Consider the following 15,816-nt stretch of genomic DNA (forward strand, 5'->3'; position numbering starts at 1 on the left):
CAATCCAATATAAATGTATATGACATTTTCCCTCCTTTTTTTGCACAGATGTTAGTATGTTATTCATGGTGTCTTGCTAAAAAGGCAGATTTGATGAGCAGTGAGTAGGCTAGTTTACCTAGAGTCTTACATAGGAAGGAGCTGGGATAGTGTTTCTCAGAAGGTCTGTAGGCCATCTGCATTAGAGTCATCAGGTGCTTGTTAAAAATACAAATTCCTGGGTCCCACTCCATATATACTGAATCTGAATCTCTGGGGATGGTCCTTGTAAAGTGCATGAAATTAGTGATCCTGAGGCACATTAAAGTGAAGCTAGGAGATAATGTGAAAAGTTAGAATTAAACATTATAATAAGAGCTTGACGACTAGGATGAGAGTGTATCCTAATTCAGTAGGAAATGAGAAGTTAGGAAGATTGGGGGGAGTAATGTGAAGTAAGGCTGTTCTTTAGGAGATTAATTTAGTTAAAGAGGTGAAACTGGAAGGAAGAGAGGCAGGAAGACTAGTTATGAAGCTGTATCAGTCCGGATGGTACTAATTAGGCCTGAACAAGGATAGTGACCATAGAATGGGAGAAATGTGAGAGAGTGCTAAGAGGAAAGATCTGTATGACTTAGCAACTTACCTGCCAACATTCATAATTAAAAATAACCTTAAGGTTTTCAGCCTGGTAACTGGGAGAATGCTGCTGCAGTTCATATGAGTCAGTAAGAGAAGCTGTTTTCGGAGGTCACCATGAAAAGGAGAAAGAAACATTGGCTCTAAAGTGCCTAGTCTGAGGCACTGTCCAATTGGAAATGGGTTTCAAGCATATGGAAATAATTCTGAAGCTCAGGAAAAGAGAATGATCGAGAAGAGTGATAAGTGATGATAGTATAGATGCTGAAGCCTTGGGAGTGATTGAAATCCCTGAGGGAGAACAGAATGTTAGAACAGATCTGAGTAAAGAATTATAGAAAATGTCTATTTCCCTAAAACATCTGTTCCTGTAAAAGCAAGTGCCAGACTTATGTTGTGTTGTTGGTGCTGGCCGTCAGTGTCAGGGGCTGCAGACAGGTGAAAGAATGTGAAGAGTGGCAAAGGCTGCTGCTTTCCTAAATAGGGGTGTGCAGAATAGTGTCAGGAGAATGGAGAAGGGAAGGAGCTGGGTGGAGAGTCAGACCATGGCAAGAAGAGGAAGGCAGTTTCAAGAAGTGTGGCAGTGAAGAGGAGAAAAGTTGATAGTCATTAGGGTTTTTTTTTATTTTGGTATCATTAATATGCAATTACATGAGCAATATTGTGGTTACTAGATTCCCCCCATTATCAAGTACCCCCCACATACCCCGTTACAGTCACTGTCCATCAGTGTAGTAAGATGCTATAGAGACACTACTTGTCTTCTCTGTGCTATACTGCCTTCCCTGTGCCCCCCACCCCCACATTAATGGGCTAATCTTAATGCCCCTTATTCCCCTTCTCTCACCCTCCCCCACTCCCCACCCCCAGTCCCTTTCCCTTTGGCAACTATTAGTCCATTCTTGGGTTCTGTGATTCTGCTGCTGTTTTGTTTCTTCAGTTTTTGCTTTGTTGTTATGCTCCACAGAGGAGTGAAATCATTTGGTACTTGTCTTTCTCTGCCTGTCTTATTTCACTGAGCATAATATACCCTCTAGCTCCATCCATATTGTTGCAAATGGTAGGACTTGTTTTCTTATGACTGAATAATATTCCATTGTGTATACGTACCACATCTTCTTCATCCATTCATCTACTGATGGACACTTAGGTTGCTTCCATTTCTTGGCTATTGTAAATAGTGCTGTGATAAACATAGGGATGCATCTGTCTTTTTCAAACTGGGCTGCTGCATTCTTAGGGTAAATTCCTAGGAGTGGAATTCCTGGGTCAAATGGTATTTCTATTTTGAGTTTTTTGAGGAACCTCCATACTGCTTTCCACAATGGTTGAACTAATTTACATTCCCACCAGCAGTGTAGGAGGGTTCCCCTTTCTCTGCATCCTCACCAGCATTTGTTGTTCCTAGTCTTTTCTATGTTGGCCATCCTAACTGGTGTGAGGTGATACCTCATTGTGATTTTAATTTGCATTTCCCTGGTAATTAGCAATGTGGAGCATCTTTTCACGTGCCTGTTGGCCACCTGAATTTCTTCTTTGGAGAAGTGTCTGTTCAGATCCTCTGCCCCTTTTTTAATAGGGTTATTTGCTTTTTGGGTGTTGAGGAGTGTGAGTTCTTTATATATTTTGGATGTTAACCCCTTGTTGGATGTGTAATTTGCAAATATATTCTCCCATACTGTAGGATGCCTTTTTGTTCTGCTGATGGTGTCCTTTGCTGTACAGATGCTTTTTAGCATGATGTAGTCCCATTCATTCATTTTTTTATTTTGTTTCCCTTGCCTGAGGAGATGCATTCAGGAAAAAGTTGCTCATGTTTATAGTCAAGAAATTTTTGCCAATGTTTTCTTCTAAGAGTTTTATGGTTTCATGACTTATATTCAGATCTTTGATCCATTTTGAGTTTACTTTTGTGTATGGGGTTAGACAATAATTGAGTTTCATTCTCTTGCATGTAGCTGTCTAGTTTTGCCAACACCAGCTGTTGAAGAGGCTGTCATTTTCCCATTGTATATCAATGGCTTCTTTATTGTATACTAATTGACCATATATGCTTGGGTTTATATCTGGGCTCTCTAGTCTATTCCATTGGTCTATGGGTCTGTTCTTGTGCCAGTACCAAATTGTCTTGATTTCTGTGGCTTTGTAGTAGAGCTTGAAGTCAGGGAGCATAATCCCCCCCACTTCATTCTTCCTTCTCAGGATTGCTTTGACTATTTGGGGTCTTTTATGGTTCCATATGAATTTTAGAACAATTTGCTCTAGTTTGTTGAAGAATACTGTTGGTATTTTGATAGGGATTGCATTGAATCTGTAGGTTTCTTTAGGCAGGGTGGCCATTTTGACAATATTAATTATTCCTATTCATGAGCATGGGATGTGTTTCCATTTATTGGTATCTTCTTTAATTTCTCTCATGAGTGTCTTGTAGTTTTCAGAGTAAAGGTCTTTCACTTCCTTGGTTAGGTTTATTCCTAGGTATTTTATTATTTTTGATGCAATAGTGAATGAAATTGTTTTCCTGATTTTTCTTTCTGCTAGTTCATCGTTAGTGTATAGGAATGCCACAGATTTCTGTGTATTAATTTTGTATCCCACAACTCTGCTGAATTCAGATATTAGATCAAGTAGTTTTGGAGTGGATTCTTTAGATAGGCATTAGTTTTACAAGTATTTATTGAATACCCTCTAAATATTAAGCATGATTTAAGCACTGAGGGATACAGTGGGGCTAAGACAGATGTAATCCCTGCTCTGATTACATACTAGTGGAGGGAGATAGACAATACACAGGTAAAAGCAAGGGACTATATGATAAGTGCACTGAAGAGTAAAATATGGTGATTGATAGGGTGGTCAGGAAAGGCCTTTCTGAGGTCAGATCTGAGCTGACACATAAGTAGCAGGAAGAATCCAGCCATGCCGAGATCTAGACACAGAGCACACCAGGCAGAAGGGACAGTCAGTACAAAGGCGCTAAGACTGGAGAAAGCTTGGTATTTTTGAGGAACAGAAAAATGGCTGTGTGGCTTGAGTGTGGAAGTGGGTGGGAGTAGCTGGAATAGATCTTGCAAAAGAAATAAGAATCAGCCAATGTAGACTCTGTCAGTCATGGTAAGGAGTTGGCATTTTATTCTAAGTGAGGTAATCACTGTGGGGTTTAAGTTGAGGAATAACATGGTTTAATTTTTTTTTTTAATCCCTCTGTCTGTTTTGAGAATGTATTTTAAAACAGCAAGAGAGGAAGTAGGCAGACCAGTTAGGAGGCTAGTGTGGTCATGGAGATGAGAGGGTATAGTGATTTTGGACTGAGATGGGGTATAGTTCTGAAGGGAAGCAGACAGGACTTGCTTGCTAATGTGGAGGACACGGAAAAGGGAGGAATCAGGCGGTGTCATGGCATCTTAAAGAGGAGCACTTGCAGCTATGAGAGAAGGCTTTCTGGTGGTTAGGGCACGTGTGTGGGAACCAATGTGTGGAAGGGGAGAGCGAATTCAAATGAGAAATAGTAATTGAAGAGGCAAGGTTTGGAGGAGGAAAAGAATAGTTGAAGTCTGAAGTATGGCTTTCAAACTTTAATGTGCATACAAATCCCCTGAAGATATTATTAAAATGCAGATTAATTCAGTTCTGGGGTGGGGCTGGAGAGTCTGCATTTCTAACTATTTCTTTGATCTCAAGCTCATCATTTTACTATTAGTTAGTACCTATCTGTATGAGCACACTTCCTTTAACAGCACAGAACACCATACATATTTTTATGTCTTTCCTTGCCTGAAAATATATTTAATGCCTCCAGAAAGTATTTCCTCCTCTGCCAGGCACAGTTGGATATTTGTTTTTTTTTCTTTTTTGTTTTAAACAGTTCCTTGCCTTTCTTTCATTCCCCACCAGAAAAGCAATAGAGAGCTGTCTTCTCTTCCCTCCCCTTTCTCTGTTATCCATCACCAACATCCATCTTGCAACTAGCTCATTTACCCTCAGAGTTCAGCTGTTTTCTGTGACCACTTTTGTGTCTTTGATGCCATTCTACAGTATGATCAGTAGGTCATTTTACCTTTTGTAGCTGGGCGGGGGAGGGCGGGGAGGGTGTTCCTGGCCCCGTGCAAATCCCCCTATGAAACCCGGTGAAACCAAAATAAGTCAAGGGAAAGGGTAGATTGGAAGAAACCATTTTTATTGCTCACAGCTTGCTAGAATTTGCTAGCTAGGGCCACCCCGACTGCCCCCTCCAGGCACTGCTCACGTTCTTCCCCCAGGGCGTGCTCTCTACTTCTCCCCCACGCCTTCCTGGAGGAACTTCATTGGCGGGTCCTTGGTGACTGGCAGATGCAAGACCAATTAGGTACAAGGAATGGACGTGGGGGAGGAGAGAATAGCTGTTCTCTCTCCACCCCTTGCCCCAAATCGCTGGGAGGCTCAGCAGTGGTGGATACCTATTGATACATAAATGAACTAAGGCTAGGTGGGAGATTCTGGAAATTCTGCAGTTTACCCCATGCCTTTGAACCTAATTTCTTTGCACCAATAAGACTTTAGTTGGAGTACATGATTTCTTAAGGGTACTGTAGCTTTGCATTTTTATAACAATAAAAGTAACATTACTACAGTGCTTTAGCTTTTACTGTAGTCTCTCAACAGCCCAGTACTGTGAATACAAATGAAAAGTCTGTGATTCTTTCACTTCTGCAGTAGTTCCAAGCACTGAACTCTTTTAGCTTTATTAATTTTGTTCCATTACAAGTAGCTTGGCTGTTATCTTTGAACATTCTATCCTTTATAATTACTGTGTTTTTCTCTATTCTGTGTCTGCCTAAAGCTGGCTTTAAACTCTCATCCTCTAAGTATTCGTGACTGACTCAACTATTGCATCCTCTCACTTGATGTCTGTCTCCCAGTTAAGCCATGTGTACGAGAACTGTATGAGAACTGACGCATTCCCATGCCATTTTTCTTTTAATTGGGATCCATGCATTCTTTCCCCATGTTCCATGCCTCTTGCTTTCTGTGTCCTTTCTTCTTTTTTCTGTTCCCTTAGCTAATTCTATTATTTACCATGTAAGACTTCTGCAAATCATTTAAAATGAACAGGTTTCTCTGGAGAAAATATATTGCGAGATCAATCAGAATGGGCCTTTATTTATTTATTTATTTAAGTATTGAGAGGCAAGATCCTTTTTCTTTATAATTTACACTCTGCCTACTTACAGGCAGTGTAATACATAATGATAAAGACCATAAATACAAAGTGAATATAAACTGGAAATAGGACTTGGACCTTTCTGACACCAACTGCAGCTTTTCTGGTGGGTTGTTAAGTTGGTAGAGAGGGACTACGTATATCCACATTGTAAAATTGGTTTAAATTTTCAATTTAATTAGCCAAGAATATAAAATCTTAGAAGCTAGAAGGCCCCGAGAAGCAGGTACAGATAGAGCATATCTCAACAGACATGACTTCCCCTAAACGTGCAAGGGGAGGATTTCATGGATCTGAGAACTGAGCTCAGTTTTTGCTCCACCACTGCCCTTTCATCTTTGGGGCTCATTTCACAAGTTTAGGACAACATTCTCTAATAATCTGTATTTATGGGAATACTTACACTGGATTCCCTTGTTTTTTTGTTTGTTTTGCTTTAATTTGGTAAATTTTCCCGAGTCTGCTCCCTTGGCTCTGTTTTAATAACTTTTTATCAGGTTGGCTTTGATACTAAGCTTGGTCTGAAATCATAGTTTCAAGCCATGTGTTCAGTGAATATTTCTTTAACACATATTCCTGGAACTGTTTTAGGCATTGAAGATTCAGCAGTGAGCAAAACAGACAAGAAGCCTGCTTTCCTGTGGTTTACTTTCTAAAGGGCTAATTGTAGCTTTTTAATATGTAAATTATATTCTGAGGAATATGGTTGTAGTCTTAATTTATTCAGTTCTGAATAATGACTGTGTTCGGTGCCGGGTATCTATTTTTTTGTCCTGTATGCCACATGCATCTTGTGAGAAGAGGTGACACTCCCGAGTTGCCCACAAGAGAGCAGACTTGGACCGCCAGAGCTCCCTGACATTCTGTGCCTTTGAGTACAGGGAATCTTATTTCAGAAAGGCAGAATCTCTTATCAAGAAAACACAGTATCAGAGGCCTTGGAGATAATACTTTGAATAATATTTTTAAAAATTAGAGCTTGCTTAACTATTTTTAGGTAGCTCAGAGCCAAATGTTCTCCCAAAGTGTTACACACTGACTTGAATGTGAATGGCTTTGGATAATTTATAGCCATGGTAAACATGTAATAAATAAAGCAAAATGTTTGAAATTACTAAATTTAGTAAATCTGAGTACATTTTGTAATTTAGTATATTTTGCTAAATTTAGTTTTACTTAAATCCAAGAGAAATGTCACCCTTATCCTTATTCTTGCCTTGTATGTGTCTTTGATAAAAATTCTGATTTATAAAATGCGTGCATCAAGACATAAATATTTATCTTGCAAAATGATTCACCCTGGAATTCATTTAGATAGCAAAAATGCTGATTTCCTCTAATGCGTTTTTGGGGAAGAGGGTATGATTTAACATGTTTACTTTAGATAGGGAGTCAAATGTACAATGAATCCTGTGTAAATTATACTGTGAAACTTCACATTTGTATATAGAGTATTTTTGAAAGTAAACAGAAGCTTTACTTATATGTCTTATTTTTTACTGGGCCTGGCCCTAGCCACTGCCATTTTTTGGCCAGGGCCTGGCTAAGCTAGATAAACCACCCTTGGATGACCAAGAATTGATCAAAATGATTTCACTGATACATAGTCACACACACACGTGACACTTGCTAGCTGAAGATACACATCATTTAAGTGTTCCTCATCTAAATGTGTCCTAACTCTATACTTCCATTGTGATTGTCTTGGCCATAGTTACCAGGGGTAGAATCCTCATGATGATAGATTCCTAAAGTTGCTGTTTTTGGCTGTGGTGCTGAGCAAATATACAATAACTCTCTGGTCCACGTAAATCCCAAACAGAGCTCATTAATCCATGGCTAGAGCAGAAGTCCAGTTTGAACTCCTAAAGTTTGATTACCATCGCTAATGTGATGCCCTGCCTCTTCTTTTCTGTACTAGAAACCAACCTGAGAATGATACATTAAAAGAGAGGTGGTTTAAAGATCAGCTATTCAGGCTCGTAAAACACACGCTAAATCCTAGGGAAGGAAGGTACTGTCTGGAAAGCAGAACATAACAAAATGAAAGGCAAACGTAACCTCTTCTGTTGGTTAGTCTGCTTCTGTTAATGTAATAGGATTGTGCTCTGTCTAGCATAGTAACATATGAATTAAGAGTATCTTTATCCTTAATTATAAACCTAATACCATAGGCAGGCCTATTCCTAGTTTTCTAGTTGTGTTTCAGAGAATAAGTTTGAACCCTGGTATCAAGTTCCAGTCTGACCCAAGGCTTTCTGAGAGCTAGAATACATTGGAAATGGTAAAGAGAAATACAAAACGACTCAGTGTTGGATGATAGCATGTGGACACAGGCTGAGAATTGGGGGATCTTGGGTGTGTGTGTGTTCCCTCTGAATGAGGAAGCCAGATAGGAACTGGGGTGTCTAATGAATTTCCCTATAGGTCAGTCTGAAGAAGTCCTGGCTGCTCAGAACAACTACTCAGGTACAGCCTAAAGGAGTACCAAAAGCTAAGCTTCCTACATGGTTTTTCAGGGTGAAAATGGTGGGGGTGTTAAGAAAGCAGGTAGGCATGAATCACCTGGTGATGCTGGAACAGGAGGAAGCAGACATTTCTGAAGGGAGAGGAGGGTAAAGTGAAGGAAGAGGGTGGTTTCTGTCAGGCTGAGGAAAGGAGGGGGTCCAAGGAGAGGAGACAAAAAAGGGTGTGTTTCATACAGGCTATATGTTTTTTGTTTTGCTCTCTAAGCCTTCCCTCTTGCCTGCTTTTTGGGTCCATTTGGGATTTGGCTCAGGTCATCCTCTGAGATGTCTCACCTTCCCTGATTGAGCCTATCGGGACAGAAAGAGCCCATAGAGTTAGTAGGGTGTTATTTGAAAAATAAGATAGCTCCACTGCTTCCAAGAATGAGTGCAGCATGGGTAGGATTAGCTGCCCATATCTTACCATATTTGGTTCATCTCTTGAAATTTAGAAAGACAAAGTTAGGAGGTCACTCCATGCAGCACAGAATTTGCCAATGTATAATTTTCTAATCTATGAAATGATAAAATAATAATGTATTTTGGGAGCCATTTTCCTTCTCTTAACTAGAGGAAGAAGAGAGAGAAATATCCTTGACTGTAAATGGAGTTGATAGGTGATGATTTGCTATAATCAGCTTGTGAGAGGTATGAATTCATGGTCTGTCGGTCAGACATGAACCAGAGCTGGCATGTTTGACTTTATTTTACCAAGTTCTGGAAGGCATCAACCTTCCGATTTTTTTCAGTTTTCCTGTGAAATTTCTGGTTGAATTTAGCCACTGATTTATTGTTTCCCAAGTTCGAGGGAAATGAAGAGGTGAAAAAAATAACCTGGGACAACACTGCCTATACACATGGGTGAGGCCTTAACCATCAGAATGTTTTTAAAGAGAGCAGAAGTCCAGTTTGAGCTCCTAATTCAAATTTCATACCAGTCACATAAAATACTTGTGATTTAAGAAAATTGTTTTTAATGTGGTTCTTCAAGGGCTTGTTGGGGATATGTCTAAGATCTAGTTCCTGTTATTAGAATTGATATAGCTGGGGAGACATTAGAAAAACATTATTGGCACTATGGAATCAAATGTTAATTTTTTATGCCAGAAGTGTTCAGAGAAAGAAGCAGTTGGTGTGAGGTGGAATAAATAATTAATTAGTGAAAACTTTCTGGCGTGGGGCATCCTGCACTGTGCTTGAAAGCATGGGGATAAGAGTGGGCTCTGAGGGACAGAGGAAACACCAAAGTTCCAAAGGCGATAGTAAACTGAGTGCATGGAGCAGACAGTAAGGAGAGACACAGACACACCTGAACAGAGTACAGGTTCTCTGATGGGACATCGGTTGAGTGAAGTTACAGAGAGCCTTTAAAATTTGACCATGCTCATCAGGAAAATCAACTTAAAGTCATGTTGAGATACTGTTACATACCCACCAAAATGGCTGAAATTAGAAGTATAATGCCAGTTATTGGCAAGAAGGCAGAATAACTGAAACTCTGCCTGGTGAATATATAAACTCCTTCAATCCCTTTGAAAATGGTTTGGATAAAAATATTCTTAGCAGCTTTATTCATAATAACCCCAAACTTGAAGCAACTCAGTAACTGTCACCCATCACCAGGAGAGTAGATACATTGAGATGTGGTCACACAGTAGACTACTACACAGCAGTAAAGAACTAATTACTGATACCCACAGCACCGTGAGTGACTCTCACAGATATATGTCAACAAAGGAAGCTAGACACAAAAGAGAATACGCTGTATGATTCCATTTATATGAAAAGCAGTCAAAGCTAACCAATGGTTATGTGGGTCAAAATGGTGCTTACCTTGGGGAAGGTGTGGATTATTGACTACAGAGGGGCAGGAAACCTCTGGTGCTCTGGAAGTGTTCTATTTATTGATCTGAATTGTGGTTACATTTGTGCATGTACATAAAAATCGAATAAATATACAATAAATTGTATATTTAAGATTAGTGCACTTGACATACTTTCAATGTATGTTATGCCTGAGTAAAAAAGGAAGGTAAAGAAATCAGGTCACAGTTTATATTTGTTATATATAACAAATAGGGGGTAATATGCAATATTAGGGAAGCATTATTGGATCTTCAACAGGGAAGTTGAAGAAGGTGGTGCTTCTAAAATTATCCATCCTGTAAGTGATGTTGAGAATGGAACAGTGTTCAGATCAGCTATTTTATCTAGGTCAGATACAGTGCTAGATGGTGGAGGAGATGCAAAATACCCATGACCTGGCCCTTACTCTTAAGAAGTTTATGACCTTTTGGAGGAGTTAAGTCATATGAAATACAGAAAATTACAGTGAATAAGTGCTTAATTTAGGGCGTTATGGAAACAGCACTAAAGTCAGATCTGTGTTCAAATCCTAGTTCTGCCATTTATTGGCTTTGTAGCTTCAGTCAAGCTCTTTCTTTCCCTGAATGTTGGTTTATCTGTAATGTAAATACATCTAATGCTTTTGCTCAGGATTAGGAGAGATGATATTCAAAGATTGTAGTATGGCACAGTAGACATTCCATAAACATTCTCTTTCTTTAAATCCTGTACCCATGGGGCAGTGCTTTTTTTTGGGACAGTGTGTGACCTCAGTTCAGATCATGGTCCTTCCACTTACTGGCTAAGTGACCCTAAGTAGGTTACTCAATTTCTTTGAGTCTCTCTTTTGAAAAAAAGGAAAAAAAAGAAAAAGGAGGGGAAATTACATCTTGAGAGAGCATTATGGAATTAGATGGACCTAGATATATAGTATCTAGCACAGAACAGGCACACTTAATAAAAAATCCATTTCTCCTGAATATCATGGGGTATGCAAATGGAGGGTCCAAATAATGCAGGTAATAAGTGATGAACTTGAATCAGGATGGTTTTTGTGGGGTGGAGAAAGAAAAGGCAGATCATGTTATATTTTTTAAAAGATACAGCAAGTTTGATCAAGAAGAGGAAGTACTTTCTGTTCTCTGACTTTATATAGGATGTTTCTATATTTTTGTTTTTGTCTTTCTAGTAAGATGAAAATAATATAAAAAATATATATCCTTAGATTGTAATGGTGCTAACTTGAAGGTGTTGTGACGTTATTAGAGAATATGTTAGGATCTCACAACCCCCCAAAAATGGTACCTTACCACTAAAAGTTATTCTTATCTTAATTATAACTTTTAACAGGCATTGTCATCCAAGCTCCAATTGAGAAGTTAATGACTTTTCTGTGAGTGGAGACCCCTGGCGCAGTCAGTGGGAAACCTAAGTGCATAAAGGGAAGGAATCCATTAATTTGCAGGACAAATATTAAGCACTAAGTATTAACATTTCAGAATTGTATTGTTTACAGTGTTTAAGAACTTATAAACTGACTGATACCAACTACTGGGCATCAAACCTTCCAATTTTTTTCAGTTTTCCTGTGAAATTTCTGACTTGAATTTAGCCACTGATTTATTGTTTCCCAAGCTTGAGGAAAATGAAGAGGTGAAAAAAAAAATAACACTTCCCCCTAGCCATTGCTCACCTGACCTCCTTTTTTTCTTCCAGATATTCCGAGTGGTGAGCGTCTGTATGGGTAATCCGCCAGAGACATTCACCTGGGAGTATCGAGACAAAGATAAAAATTATCAGAAGATTGGCCCCATAACACCCCTGGAGTTCTACAGGGAACATGTCAAGCCACTCTTCAATGTGGAAGATAAGGTTGGAGACTGGTATCGTTAGCCACTGGCTGTTTATTTTTAAATGCCTGTTGACTACAAAGAAGGGTATATGATTCCTGGGTTAACATGCATGGTCATTAAACTAGACTAACCAAATTTTTTTCTCCCTTCATCTTAAGTATTTTATGTACCTAATAAAGGTGGTCATACACTGTCTGTCACCTTTCCCCAGTGCCTCTCTTCCAAGACTTTTCTAACTGGAGGTCAGCAGTCAGTTTAATTCCTACATGCTCCCCTCGTTGAGGCCCAGCATCATTCTCAGGTGCAAAAACAATAAGCATACTGGGTGTTTCTTACCATGCACTCAGAGCACCTCTGAGGTGGGCCCTCCTAGGGACTCTTGGGGGAAGGGAGCAGTATCACATCATGGTTTTCCTGTTCTTTCCCGGCCTTCTCTGCTTGTCTAGCAAGATGACCAGAGTCCCTGCTTTCATTGGCATCTTGACCCTCTTAGAAGCAAAAGGCTTTGTTTTCCAATTGGAATCTCAGTTCAGTTGTGGTATTGCCAGGTGTTGTAACCATCTTGTGACTTGAGAGCAGGGGTCTTGTAGTGATGGGACCTGCATCTTGCCTTGCGTTGATCTCAGTGCATGCAATTCTTCAGAATTAGTTTGGGGGCAGTTCTTGCCAGCAGGAAAAAACAGGAAGATGCAGCTCCCAAATGTACCCCTTGCACTAATGAGAATATTCAAGAACCTCTCTCACTTTGCCACCTTTTTGTTGTTGTTATTTAACAGTGTGTTTGTAATGTTTATTCTTGTAGGCAGAGGTGATGGGCTTCATGCAAACATATTAGCTTGAAGGAGAGGTGTGTGTCTTGCTTGACATTTCTGGTTTTATGTTCTAATCAACATGTTCTTGATCTCAATAGATTTGTTTAGTGAATGACCCTCGGCCCCAGCACAAGTACAACAAACTTTACACAGTGGAGTACTTAGGCAATATGGTTGGAGGCAGAAAAACTCTGTATAACAACCAGCCCATTGACTTCTTAAAGAAGATGGTTGCTGCCTCCATCAAAGATGGAGAGGTTGGTATTGTTTCTATGTCTTCCACATTGGGGTTAAAAATTTCTCTTCCACTTCTTTGGTTTAACAGGACAAAAGGATTTATATTGACTTATTTTTTCCTCTTTTCTCTATTTCTAGGCTGTGTGGTTTGGGTCTGATGTTGGAAAATACTTCAGTGACAAGCTGGGCCTCAGTGACATGAATCTGTGAGTGTGAGAAATTCAAAATAGTCCTTTGTGGATTGTTGCTATTGGTATGCCCTCTTATTAGGAGGTGAGGTGGCTGAGGTCCACCCAAGATTGAGGTTAGCCTAGAGTGGGTCTCTTTCTTTGTGTCTTGTAGAGAGGACTCAGAGCAGAAACTCCACATACTCCTCCTGCTGTATCCCGGGAAGTCAAAATCATACTCCATATCTGAATTGAAATTGTTGGGTGCTCCTAAAAAACCGTCCTATATGAGAAAGGCACTGTGAAAAAATGATTGATTACTGTGAAATCTGCTCAGTGCATTTGGGAATGTAGGAAAAGGCTTTCCAGACCTCTTGTATGCTATTTGAGCTTTCTTAATTACTTCTCTTACTTTGATGCCTTATATATTTTGATTTTATGACAACTAGGACTAATTTGCATGCACACTTTAAAACGTTCCTCCTGGTTGTTTATGACAGTGAATTTGTGAACTAAATCATACACAATTCCTTGACTGTTAAAAATGCCACTTTAAGGTTACTTATAAATAATTGTTACTTATAGGAAGTTGAGTAAATAATTTGACAGTTAAAAAGAAGAGAAAATAAATCCACTAAAAGAATGATTTTTTTAACTTCAAAAATATTCTCCAATATTTTTGACATTATTTATTTAAATTTCACAGTCAGCAATGGTCTAAGTGGATTCAGAAACTAGGTGGTTCTACTAGCAAAAAAGATCATTTTTTAAAGAAGTTATTTCACACACTTTTAAAAAAATGACAATGCGAGCTCATCTTTCCACTTTTTGATATGAAGAATTTGTTTAATCACTTCCTATTTTCCTGAGTATACTACTGACACACAGAATGGAATCCCATTGAGAGACTAAATTCTGCATGTGCCATATTCTCTGAAGAGCTACAGCCCATATTTATTTGAAGTTATTGAGGCCCTTCAGTTTCTTCTGTGTTCCTTTTACAACCAGACGGCAGTTTTCCCCTTGGTTTTACTTTCTTTATTCTGTACTGTCATTCTCTTTACAGCTATGACCATGAGTTAGTGTTTGGTGTCTCCTTGAAGAACATGAATAAAGCTGAGAGGTTGACTTTTGGTGAGTCACTTATGACCCACGCCATGACCTTCACTGCTGTCTCAGAGAAGGTATGACCCTCAGCATGCCTGCTGCAGTGTGTGCACAGATGGACCTCCATTCTCCTGCAGACTATTTGTCCAGCAGAACTCCATTCATAGTATATGTGATTTCTGTTAAAAGTTAGCTTCCAACCAAGACATTATAACGTCATCACTTGGGGTTTGGCTGCATGTTGAGAGGTAATGAAAATAGGAGCTTTCCCTGAGAAGCAAAATTTGGATCAGCAGGGAGTGAAAAAGTAACTGCTTTTCTGTAATTTTGGAAGTTTTTGGTATGAAGAGAGATCAGCAAGGGAACTTGGGAGAAGATCACTTCTGTTTAATAAGGAATTAAAATGTGCCCTGAACGTGTTCCTATCATGATGACATATGTTCAGACTTACCTTCCTTTCATTTGTCATTCAGATTCTTCTGCAGTAAAATGTCAGTAACAGTAATTTGTGGACTCCATGCCCATTACTGGATTTATGCAGAGCTTCAGGAAATTGGATGTAAAGTATTTTGAATTTCCTATGAAATACTCTGAATAGTAATATCACTATTTCTAGGACACAGTGTTGGAAACAACAACTGAAATTTTATTTTTCACAAATAAGCCTCCCCATTTCTAGGCATAGAATGGATATTTTATTCCTGTTCTCAGGGATTATAAGGAAGAAAAAACTTTAAGCTACTTTAATCCTTCACCACCACAAGCAAAAATGTTCTGAGATACTTAGAATGAAATACTAAATTGTTCATTTATATGTTCAGACCTGCTATATTGTAAAATTCAGTAAATTTATAACGAAAGCTCCTTAAAGTGAAACTTTTAAACTATTTAGAGGACTGTTAAAAACAAAAAGACAACCCAAAAATGTGTCATTTCCAAGAGAGGTTCAACTTTTTATCATTTTCTTTCTCTGTTATAGAGTATTTCTATTTTCAGAAATAAAAATCCTACATACCATGTCATTTTCTCTGGAGCTTCCATTGTTTGATTGGCATGGTTTATTAACATGCCATTTTTTTCCTTCAGGAAATAGAGCTGCCTTACATGCTAATAGTTAAAGCAGAGTTTATAGTATTAAACTGGTATTTTATGTTGAGATTTTTCTCTTCTCTCCAATTTGAGGTTTTGGTCATGAAAACTTGTTTATACTGCATTTGAATGATAATATAAAGTTAAATGCTAGTAGTTGTATTCTGGGATATTCTTTCTTTTTACTTATTTCTTGGAATCCCAGTGGGGGAGGTTCAGCTGTTAATCTGTATTTACAGATGACACAGAGAACCGCTTGATCTAGGTTGTGCAGGAATTCACTGGCAAGGGAAAGAAGAAACATTTTCAGACTTACTATAATAAAAGACCTTAGGTGATACAGATTCTAACAGTTACATTTAAAAGGAAAGTAAATATGGA

The 15,816-nt window shown here is 38.8% G+C and overlaps 1 protein-coding gene across 1 annotated transcript in view; it reads left to right on the top strand.

The window, feature by feature from the left end:
* BLMH (bleomycin hydrolase) overlaps window positions 1-15,816 on the top strand; it is a 40,546-nt gene that overhangs the window by 8,541 nt on the left and 16,189 nt on the right. Inside the window, exons 7-10 of the mRNA XM_036906255.2 lie at window positions 11,887-12,042; window positions 12,934-13,092; window positions 13,211-13,278; window positions 14,306-14,423. Coding sequence (XP_036762150.2) covers window positions 11,887-12,042; window positions 12,934-13,092; window positions 13,211-13,278; window positions 14,306-14,423 — 501 coding nt within the window. The remainder of the gene's footprint in view (window positions 1-11,886; window positions 12,043-12,933; window positions 13,093-13,210; window positions 13,279-14,305; window positions 14,424-15,816) is intronic.

Source organism: Manis pentadactyla, chromosome 4 (genome assembly GCF_030020395.1).
Source record: "Manis pentadactyla isolate mManPen7 chromosome 4, mManPen7.hap1, whole genome shotgun sequence".
Classification (NCBI taxonomy): Eukaryota; Metazoa; Chordata; class Mammalia; order Pholidota; family Manidae; genus Manis; species Manis pentadactyla.